The 12,239-nt window shown below is 32.7% G+C and overlaps 1 protein-coding gene across 2 annotated transcripts in view; it reads left to right on the top strand.

Annotated features, from left to right (window-relative positions):
- Positions 1-7,243: 7,243 nt before the first annotated feature.
- The window catches only part of LOC134708541 (low-density lipoprotein receptor-related protein 8-like), a 34,609-nt gene continuing 29,613 nt past the window's right edge, over positions 7,244-12,239 (top strand). For both annotated transcript variants that reach the window (XM_063569183.1, XM_063569174.1), the window contains exon 1: positions 7,244-7,534. In XM_063569183.1, the coding sequence (XP_063425253.1) occupies positions 7,444-7,534 (91 nt within the window). In that variant the 5' untranslated portion in view covers positions 7,244-7,443. The remainder of the gene's footprint in view (positions 7,535-12,239) is intronic.

The following is a 12,239-nucleotide window of genomic DNA, read 5'->3' as shown; positions in this document are numbered from 1 at the left end:
ATCATGATAGGAAATGCAAGCACGGGAATATCGTATCAATTGGGAGATATATACCCCGTATGCAGGTGCTGCTGGAATGTTGCTACTTAGAAATGGAAAGTTCACAATTGGAAAGCTGAAATCATCTCTTTTGTCGTAAAGTTTTGTCTTCAACCGACCCTCATTGTCAATTTCTAGATGTAAGTCAAGATATGAAGCCGACTTAACTGTATCTGTAGTATCCTTTATCTCCAATTCGATGGGATAGATGCGATCCACATAGTCACCAAATTTTGAATTGTTTAGTGAAAGAACGTCATCTATATAGCGGAAAGTAGAGTTAAAGGATATTGCTAACTTCTTATCTTTCTTCCTAAGAAGTTCCTGCATGAAGTCAGCCTCATAATAATAAAGAAACAAGTCAGCAAGTAGAGGGGCACAGTTTGTTCCCACTGGGATGCCGACAGTCTGTTGAAAAACACGTCCTCCGAACGTAAAAAATATGTTGTCAATCAAGAAATCAAGCATCTTGATAATATCGGTTTCAGAGAATTTTTTGTTTGAATCAGAATGGTTCTTTACAAAGTATGATTTATCCCTCCCTAAGACAAGATACTTGTATCTACGTTGGCCATTCTTTTTTATGAAGCAAAGTAATACCAACTCTTTTAATTTGTCTTTTAGTTTGGAATGTGGAATACTTGTGTAAAGAGTAGAAAAGTCAAATGTTTTAATACTGTTACAAGATGAAAGAGAGTTAGATTGTATGTACTCTAAAAGATCTTTGGAATTTTTAAGTATCGTGTAATGTTCATAGAAATCATGAAGGACTTATGATTCGCTAAAATCTCATCCTTGTCAAATGATATGTTTTGGTATGTGGGATTACCTGAGTGCTCATTTATTCCTAATTCTTTTATAAGACACTCGTAGTAATACGATTTACATATAAAGACAATATTATTTGAAGCTTTGTCCGCAGGAACAACAACATACTTATCTTGAAGAGATGATATATATTTTACAGCCTCTTTGTCTCTAAAAATGGACTTGGGTCGATCATTCACACAGTTCTTCAACTTATAAATGCGACGTTTTATCAGAGACCTGATTGTTTTGACCCATTCTGACAATGTGTCCGGTTGAACTTCTTCTCGTTTAGCCCATGCTCTGGCATATTTCTCAATGAAATCCATAATTAGTTTGAAGTTATGGTTCCAATTGATGTGTTGGGGTTCTCTAAACTTGGGACTACGAGAAATCACCTTTCGGAGATTTTCATGTTGAATTATGTTTAGATCCCCAGTAATAACATGGCCAGAGGGGCTGTAATTATAAGGCGAGTGGGAACAGTCACATAACATAGTTTGATTTTAGGTATTGTTCTAAATCAAGGTCCTGTAATGCTTGTTTATAGTTAAATATTTTGGGTGCAAAGGTTTTGGTGTAAAGGTAGGATACAATAGGAACAGACTGATTTTGAAAATAAATAGAAATTTTTGATGTTACCTCCTTGTGATGTAGAACGTTGCTGATGTTGATTGCATCAATTCCTCTGTTGGTCAAGTGAACAGGAAGGAATGTCCTCTTTTCCTCATGTAAAGGTTCCGATCTTACTGGTTTAAAGAGACGGAAAAGAGCTACATCACAAATTATACTGGCAAGTCTGTATATTGGAGAAAATGTATTGGTGCCTCCTTTGTCAAGTGCATAATCTCTCAAACATTTTAGAAAATTAACCGGCAGTGAAAAAAGAATAGTTCTAATGTAATATAACCCTAACGAATGATGTAGATGAGAAAGAAGGTCATCAAAGCTTCCAGAGGCCGATCTAGATTTGGAAGACTTTTTTACATTAGGCCGGTGGTAACGTTTTTGTCCGACTTAACTGTATCTGTTGTATCCTTCATCTCTAGCTCGATGGGATATCCGTTCAACATAGTCAACACATTTTGAATTATGTAGTGAAAGAACGTCATCTATATAGCGGAAATTAGAGTTAAAGGATATTGCTAACTTCTTATCTTTCTCCCTAAGAAGTTAATGTATGACGTCAGCCTCATAATTAAGAAACAAGTCGTCAAGAAGAGGGACACAATTAGTTCCCATTGGAATGCCGACAGTCATGTCATTCATTGCAACCAAAAACCAAGTATTCCCTCGAAAACATTTACAATTAAAAATCCAATCAAAATGATCCACAAAAAAGATTTCATCCAGGAGTATCTACTGATTCATCTGTCAAGGAATTTCTACATAGTTCTGACCCTTGACAGGAGCACAGTGTCGTACACAAACACTTTTTTAATTGAGATTTCCCCTTACATAAACACACAAGATCCTACAAGAATTCTGCTGACATATGCTCTTTAAAATTAACGGGGTGTAATGAATTAACTATATTTTTGCCAACCGTATTCTAAAGATGACGGAACACAGGGTTAAGCAATGTGTGATGCGGTCATAAATGCCGCTTCACAGAGAGGCAACCCGAATAAATCTACATCTTTACTGGTGGCAAGCTTGACGGCATTTTCATATCATGATGTAATGATTTAAAGAGATTCTTCAGATCATACATCTTAAACACTAGAATCGTGCACAAACAAGGGCTTCATCTTCATCAGTACTACCAAAACTCTTCTGTAACTACAATAGTCGTGCGTGTCCCTCAAAGTCTTGTAGACTATTTTCTCGCTACTCCACACAGAAACGAAGTTGTGTTGCATCCGGTAAGAGTATGTACAGCAGGAGGCAGTTTATAAATTGTTGGGGAAAGGCAAGCACATATAGTTGGCGAATGGGTAAAAATCTTTCACTATTCTTGACATTGCTAATGTTCCCCATCTGCACATACAACTCGCATGCTTGTGTCTTCTGTTTGTAGTAGTGAACACACAGAACAATCACATTCGTATGAGAGGTCCGTATGAATATTCTGTCACTCTTTCCCAGTCATTTACAATTAACATTATTGGCTGAAATAACTTCTACAATTTCGTATTTACAAACGTTCCGGCTTAGTAAAGCCCATTATAAGGTGGAAGGAGATTTGTCATAGTTTTGAAGAAGAAAAAACTACAAAAGAAACTAGAGTTGGTTTTCTATAACAGAAATAAACTTCTTCCAGTCAGGAATCCTTCTCCCTTCAATAATCTGATACAATTTGGTGGAAGCTGTAGTCTTTGTGCGGCTCTTTTTTTTTTCAGCATACAACTTTATTTCGTTTTTCATATCGTAGCGGTAAAAAATGTCTGCTACTGTGTGCGGTAGAGAAAAGCAGAGGGTCACGTGTTTATAATACGGTCAGCTGCAAGGACACCAAATTTTTCACTTTTTTGTTTTCATCAATAAATTTTTAAAAAGCAATGCAATACCACCTCTCAGACTGTGGTAAGTTGTGAGTGATGGACCAAAAGGGGGGTAGGGAAAGTGCAAAAAGACATCAGAATTTCACTGGTTCACCAAATCAGTATTTCAACAAACGCTACAACACATTGCTTGCAGTTTCCATCATTAAGTCTTATGAAAAAATGAAGCAATGTTTACTCTTTACAGTAGAATAAACAATTCAGTAATTCTTCTCTGGCACACACTACACTTTTCAAGATTAAAACACATGTGTTGCATTTTTTACATAGTCATTTTTATAAATTTCCCTATTACAAAACTTTGAAATATTCGAAAAATGAAGGATTTTCTTATCCCATGAATAGATTAACTTAGCCGTATTTGGCACAACTCTTTGGAATTTTGGTCCTCAATGCTCTTCAACTTTGTACTCGTTTGGCTTTATATTTTTTTTTTATCTAAGCGTCAATGATGATTCTTATGTAGACGAAAAGCGCGTCTGGCGTATTGAATTATAATCCTGGTTCCTTTGATAACTATTACATTGTAACTACTAGGACATGGGGTCAATATATATGTTCCTGCTAGGACCTTATCGTAAAAGACTTCCTAATTCAAACATGTTTTAGATAACTACATGTCCAAATTCAGACTTGGTTCTTCATTTTTGAAATAAATAAAAAGAAAAAAAAACCATATCAAATGAATATACGAAAATAATAAATCTTTTAAAAATACATAAAAAACACTATAACCAACACGAAATGGGACCATGAACTAACAAAAAAGATCGAATTGAACAAATTTAAGTAATGAATAATCGTTCTGATACGAAATATCATTTATATTTTAAAATACTAGTATCGTTCCGTTTCAGTATTATTGTACAAGTCGAATTTCAAGAGGAAAACCTGTATCTTCATTTTTTATAGGGTATATTTTGTTTCAATGCACAAGTCGAAATACTGTTTCTGAAATAAATGATATTAAAATTTTTGTTTAATAAAGGTTGAAATATCATATACATGTTGATTTTTTTACATTTTGCGTAAATATAAATGATGAAAATGAATTGAAACGTACTATATTAAGTGAAAAATACTCGTAGTGTGTTAATTTTTTACAAATACTTTTCAATAACGGATTAATTTTGCTAAAGTTTGTTTGAAATTGTTAAAACAAGGTGTAACAACAATGTATATAATAGCAAAAAGCATATCACGAATTTTGTATTCAAAGTACTTTTAGAATGTAGGCCTAAAATCTTTTGAAAGTAACTTTTTCTTTAAAATAAGGGAACGAACTCAAAGCTCATTTGACAAAAATTGCACTGTACGATTTTTTGACGACAAGTCAAAATGTGAAGTGTAACATTTGAACTACCAATACTGAAATTAATAGCCGTATAGTCCAAATGACGATTAAACTCCTTAAATAAGCGACTTTTCCTTACTTGGTCACTGTACTATAAAAACTACAGTGTTCGATCGATATACAAGGGTTTTGAACATCTAATTATTCCCACGATACATTAAAAGAATTCCTTTATAATGAGTTGAGACATATTTACATAGTATTTTAACAAATAGGAGGTAAACCTGGCTTAGAAAAGCCGATTAGCTACAATGCATGGGTGTCTACAAATTGACTACTACTTAATACTTCAATTGGAAAGTCGTCTTTTATAAAGGTTCTCACAAATGTTTTTCTTCATCAATGCATTAAAAGTAAATAAAATAGATTATTCTTTTATTTGGTTTCTCAGGTTGTTACTGGCGACGAGATTCGACTTTCTGTTTCGCCTTGTGTATGCTGTATCAGTTTTTGATAAGGGATTGCCCGTTATTATGCACTGTATTTGTGAATTGATTTAACGTGAATTGAACAAGTTTCTAATGAAGTGACCGCTGTCCAGTAAAACAGATTTGAGCTTTTTGAAACCTGCCATATCGTGTCTTTTTCTCTCCCTATGTTCTTCTTTCTTTTGTATCATTCATGATGCCATTTAAAAAATAAGTATTTAGTACATTCGAGTCTTTTCTGATAGTGGTCGCATAGATGATTACCGGGGTTTAGGTTTTATATTTGAGAAATATAAAAGTAACGTTAAAAATCGTATATCTTTTAGGCCGTGTTCACATTGACCTAAACTCGGTGTTGTGTTAGTGTAACTTACACATAAACTAAACATAATTACGTTCCCATTGATAAAACTCAATGTTTACATGTAGTGTGAATCTTGTTTTGTCTACATGCAGTCGATAGTCGATGTAAGCCTTGTGTAGGTTAAGTGTACACAAAACTATACATTCCGAACTGTAATTTTTCCATTTATATGTAAAAAAAGAAACGATTTTATAAGAAAAAATGATTCTTATAACGCTTATAAATTAAGTTCTTTACAGAAATAATTGTCTTAACTTGATATATTTATTTGTTATAAATACACTTTACGTAGCCTTATTAACCCCTTATCAAAACTCATCCATCATTATTGCCGTACACACAACTCCTTACAAAAGGTCTTCCCGAATCGACTGGACGTACACACTGACAGAAATATTTGCCACTGGTCTTTACAACGATTCACTCATAAATACATTACTGAAAAAGGGTGAGGTTAACTGTTTGTTTGTGTAGAATCTCAGATCCGTTAAAATACAATTAGAAATAAAAAAATATCACCCTTTCATGTTGCCAAAAAAACAAACTTGTAGAAACAATACCATTTGAAACAAACAGAAAAGATAGAAATGTAATGATCCTTAACATCGCAATTATTTTTCCTTGTCTATAAGCATGCTGATGCAGCCTACATTTTTAATGCGTAGTCGAGACATCTTTAAACTACTGCAAATCATCCAAAATTACTTTCTTAAAGGAGCAACCACTTCACTTTAAAAAGGGGGGGGGGATCTGAGTCCGAATTTTTTTCCCGTTGGAAAGTTAATAGTCAATTTTTATCGATGGTACCTATTCAATATTTAACACTATAATGTATGGGGAAACTTTGGATTCAGACTACTTTTGTATTCTAATCATCTGTATGACCCGATTTTTTTCAATCAAATTGTGGAAAAATCCATCCCCCCCTTTTTTAAAGTCAAATGGTCGTTCCCTTACTGCTAGAAAAGTTGTTAGAAAATTTGAGTTCGGTTCTACGTTATGAACATTTAAATGACATACAGTTTACAAGTGTGACACATCTTATGTACAGGTAACTAAACAAGGTGTATAGATGTGGACAAATCTTATGTGAAACTAGTGTAGATTACATTAAACCAAATGTAAACTTGTTTACTGTACACGGCGTTTGGTGTGAAAACGGCCTTAGTCTACCACTTTTTAACAAACCCAATAAAAAATAACTGTAAAGGTATTGTCAAATTTCCTAATAGGAGTTAATCTTCAAGTAATTGTGATTTTCATTGTTGTATTGATGCTGTCGTGTCGACAAATATCTGAAATATTCGATAAATCAATAATATTACTGGTTTTCTTTTAGATAAATCAAACACTCGTTTCTGCGCAAATATTTGTGAATATAAGTATAGGTTACATATTTTATATCAAGGGAATAAAATGACATTAAACATGAAAGTCTAAAGAAAATTCTGTATTATTAAATGCTTGAACACATGTGTATATTTGAATATAACACGTGTTCTAGATTGATTTTATACCCGTAGTTGTCCTTCATGCAGTGTTACTCATTAAGTGGAGTGTAAAAAAATCAGTTAAAATAAATTGCGTCGCAAATAAATAATTTATTATATAAGCGAGGACATGAGTACGCTAATTTAAGTATATCTATATAAGGTGAATGATTAAAGCACCTAACTAACTTTGATGTTTATAGCGTGACACGAGATAGAGAAATAATATTTAAAAAAGGTAACTTGGTAAGATTCACGAGACCTGAGAATGATTATCTACAGTACACTCTCATCTTTATATAAGTAATCTTCGCGCTATCAATCATATGTGACGAAGCTTGAACAAGTGACCTAATAATTTCTATCTGTTCATCACTGGACCCTACCACTTCGACCACTCGTGTTCTTGACCTGTAAAAATATATCTAAACAAAGGTGTCATGTTCTTCTATTTTCTATGTTAAAAAAGAACTTAAAGAAAAGAATCATGGACGTTCTAATGTGGTTTAGCATGTGTTTGATTGTTTATCAGTGTTCATTTGCGGAATGTGAGTATATATAAATATATATAAACAAAACAATACTGTATTTGTATGTTAACTTAAACTTAATCTTAAACCTAGCGGTATTGATATCAAAGTTTAACTTTTTATTTATTGCTTTTATTAATGACGTTGTTCCTTTTTTCTCTATCTTACATTTGTTCGTGGATACTTAATATGAGTGTTGATCGTTTCGTTGACTAGTGCAACATGTTTTCAGAAAGGTATGATACAATACGATGACATTTATTGAAGATATTTCCTAAGTAACTGATTCTATTATCTCTGTTAATTCAGTTCAATTCAATATGATGGTTTGAATAAAGAATCACATATTGTTTCATAAATGACTTATACTTGAGCTGACATTTCTAGATTCCCCATTTGTCAAATAAAAGAAACACATTATCTAGTAAAATATCTGCACAAATATATATGGGTTTTCTCTCTCATGAACACCCCTAATGATACAGATATATTTCCTTTTAATCACATTACAAGTTAGACGTGCGTATCCAATGACTTGAACTTAACTCTGTATGAACTTAATTGAGATGTTTTGATAGTTATTATTTTACTGTTCATTAGAACTTCGTGCAGTGATTTGCGGGTCAGTAGGATCTTCAAATCATACCTGCGGGTAATTGAATACATCACGGGGAAATGAAAATAACAAAAACATTACACAATACGAAAAAGTGTAAACTTTCATTAGTAAACCAATTTTTCGTCTGAAACGATCATTTTTACTTGTAGAGCTCTAAAAAGACTGGACAATAAACTATATTGTCATGAACATTTTTTCAGTCTATTTTCATACTTGTTCACCTAAAAAAATCAGCTTTGTTCAGACACGTTGGTTATTTTAGGTCCATTCTCAGACTTGAACGTATCTACTATATTCATGCACCCATCAACATCATGCTTAATAGAACAAAATGCTACTGAACAGTAGTGAATTGACTTGAATTGAATATACAAGAAACTAGTGCATGTTTAAAACAAAATAGTTGTATTATTAACAATAGATGAAACAATTGAGTAATTTTGGTATCAAATGAAAGTTTTGGGACTCACTATAGAAACCGTTTACAATAGTATTTGAGTGACACAAAAAGTATATAGAATAATAATAAGAGGTCTCATTGCTATGTGTTCATATCAGAAGTACCTGTTTTTGTATAATCAAACCTCTGGTAATCGGTACGCTATATTTAAGCTATGGAAGGTATGTTGAATATTCCAAAAAAGTCAAGATAATGTATAGTTTTAATAAGAAAATTACTACTTCTTTAATTGAACTTAAGACAAAGAAGATAGTCCAGCTTTAATGTAACATAAAAAAACTATGGGGGTATGAATTCGTGTTGTATAACTTAAACGACGGCGCATATCGTTATTTATCTAGAACACACATTGATTTACTTCACCCTGTATAACTCCGATACAGATAAAACCGGACGTTGACGCGTTCTAATCTAACACACCGTGTTCCACTGAGTTCAGACAGTAAGGAATGAATGCTTTTAAAGAAAATTCAATATCTATTTTCGGATATTTTGCTCCTATATATTCTTTGCCATACTATTCATTAGTTACTAAAAGGGTTTTCAAATATGGGACATTTCTATGTACAAAAATTCAAAAAAAAAACGCACGACGATATCAGTGATAAAACGTGCTTGGTATTTTTAAATATTCAAAACTTAATGTTTCTCATACCTCATAACTTTTAAAACATACATTTTTGAAAATTTCATAGTTTAAAAAAAAAAATCATAAGGATCGTATCTTTGTGTTGTATCTAGAAACACAAAAACACGTTTTAAAGTGTCTTTATCTTCATTCTGTGAACGCTTCGTTGTCATTACACTTTTTTTTACTCTACGCTTCGTTGACACAATATTGCGTTTGTCAATGAATTTTGCATGTTTTAAATTATGCTTTGATATGATTATAACCAATATGCATGTTAGAAAATAATAATTTACCAAAATAGCATGTAGACAGCAACCCATAATATCCATTGTATTTATTGAACATTCTTGTAGGTATATTGTACATGTAAAAAAAATCCTGTATACAAAAGTGTAAATTGGTAGGAAAGCACAATAACTCAAAATATGCAAATATGGCTGAATATACAGATACACACGTCCGATTTCTAATGAATACCATATTTGAAAGTGTTTACCATACGACAGTCAATGTACGGTTAGGGCGTGGATTTGGTGCCCGTTTACATGACTGTTTAATCTCGCCGTATTCTGTATGTGTCTTTCCAAAACCAAGAGCGTGTATATATTCGTAATTCAGTGGTTATAAACATTTTTTGTTCACTATTTTGTGCATAAATCATGCCGTTAGTTATCTCAAATGAATTGTATAACATTGCGGTGTGTTTTATAGCTGACTATACGGTATGGGCTTGTTCATTGTTGAAGGCCGTACGCTGACCTATCATTGTTCATTTTTGTGTCGTTTGGTCTTTTGCGAAGAGTTGTTTCAATACTACATCTTATTTTTTATACATACAGCAATCAAAAACGATCAATGGATTATAGGCTTTTTGTCTGAATCTCAGAGGCGAGTCCTTGATGCTCATAGATGACAATAAAGTTACATAAAGGCAAACAAAAATTGTATACAATGAACTTGTAATTTATAGCTATCAAAAGTTATACAGTTTCTATAATGTTAAGATGTAAAGATCAAGAACTAATTCCTAATATTAACTGGTTTTCTTTCTTCAATTATTTTTCTTTGAATTTTAAGGTATAAAGATTATGCTCGAACATTACAGTTTATCTTGTGGTGCCAAAATCTAATGATTGGTAATTCTGGTTACTATAGCACTTAAAGTCTATACCCACCATATGCATTTCATTCAAATTTTGATTTATTTCGGAGAAGACTTAAGGGACTATATTTCTATTCCCAAGTTACCCTTGTCGTCATCGGAACATTATGCGGTTGAGCAAAGCATCAATCATCAACCTAACCTTCGACACTTGCTTTGTTTCTTCTTTCACGTCTTAATAGTTATCAATACAAAAAATAATCTGTTCACAGATGATACTGAACAATTTCTGCACCCTTTATTTGTTTATTACACGCGTACGTAATAGCTGATTGCTGGTTGCTTAACGTTCACTTTCAAATATTTCATGCATGTTCAGAATAAACACAAATTAACAATACATACTAAATGTAAGTCCTGAAAGGAGGCCCCCGGGAATAACGACAGAGACGTTTGGACTGCCACTGAATAAAATGAGGTATATTGAATAAGGACATAAATGTTGCCTTTTAACAGGCCATTTATGGACCAATTATAAAGATTTTGCAAGGGTTAGCACAGTGAAATTAGCGTGGTGCTCTCTCTTCACAAGACATTGGATCTTATATTCTCATTTGGACTAGACGTAAATGCGTACTTTAAAACTCACATACCTTAACGGGTGGCCAACTACGGTCAGGTTTTACTGCCGGTCAGAAAAAAGACACAGTGACCATATACATGCATATTAGTATATTTCCCAGTCATCCTTTACCAAATTATTTAATAAATAATAATTAAAAATAAAAATGGCAATAACGCGGACATTTTTGCTGTACCTATTAAATCAAAACATCACTTAACATTATTACAATAAATGCGCACTGATGAGAACTCATGGGATCGTACATTCTCTAGATATTGTTTACTTATATTTGGCATTACACAAGTTCATGCGTTTTATTACGTCTTTACCTTAAACCGTTGGATATATACAGACTAATACTTTAGATACATGATGTACCTTCTAATTGTAATTCACTTTGAAATAACTACCGGTAACTTCAATTTCTCTTTTGTCGATATTTAATGTATATTTTTTTTTGTGCCTTGCACCGATACTTTGAGTTTAGTCAATTGCAACTGTACAAGGTTTTTTTCCTGCTGTGCTATTACACCAGTGTCCCAGGTTAAGGAGAGGGTTTGGGGCTCACTTGTTTAACCCCGACGCATTTTATTGTGTGTCGGTCCAACGTTAAGAGCCTGTAGTACAAAGGTTATATAGATCTGTCATATTATTTTCTTCTTTAATACATAATTCATAAGTTTGCAGTTTTAATTGTTTTGTCTGCTTTCGTCTAGGCGTGTTCGAACCAACATCAGCATTTTAAAAAGCCTTAAGTTGTGAAAAAGAAAATAATGAAAGTTTTATCGACTGTACTATACTTTTTAAACTTTATTTCCACTGGAATATATTTATTAACTATTCATTTCATCTGGAAAGTTGAAAGTCCAAATTTTCAATAGATACATTCCTATCTGGTGTACGCTGCTTAAACATTGCAATTTTGGCTTTGATGACTGATACTTTAATTTCAATTAATTTGACTAAGGTAATAGATAAACATTTACAATACAATACAGAAAAAGAGTTGCCGACACCATCTCGAATACCTGGACAAGAAAATGATTTGTGACGGTTTTTGTCAACGAACTGTACAATGATTATTTAAAAACGCACAACGAACGCGACACATTTGGTGGGACGAACAAAACAGTAAGAGAAAACTTATTAAGTATGATATTGTGTTTATTCTAAGTTCATGGGGAATTTAAAGGCACGTAGTAATTCAAAGTAGAGTTATTTATTATTGCTCAAGACATTTTAACAAGCAATTGAAGCAAACTTTTTTTTAATCAATTTATTATCAA

This window comes from Mytilus trossulus, chromosome 1 (assembly GCF_036588685.1).
Source record: "Mytilus trossulus isolate FHL-02 chromosome 1, PNRI_Mtr1.1.1.hap1, whole genome shotgun sequence".
Taxonomy (NCBI): Eukaryota; Metazoa; Mollusca; class Bivalvia; order Mytilida; family Mytilidae; genus Mytilus; species Mytilus trossulus.
Note: the sequence above shows the minus strand (reverse complement) of the source record. Positions and strands in the feature narration are given on the sequence as shown.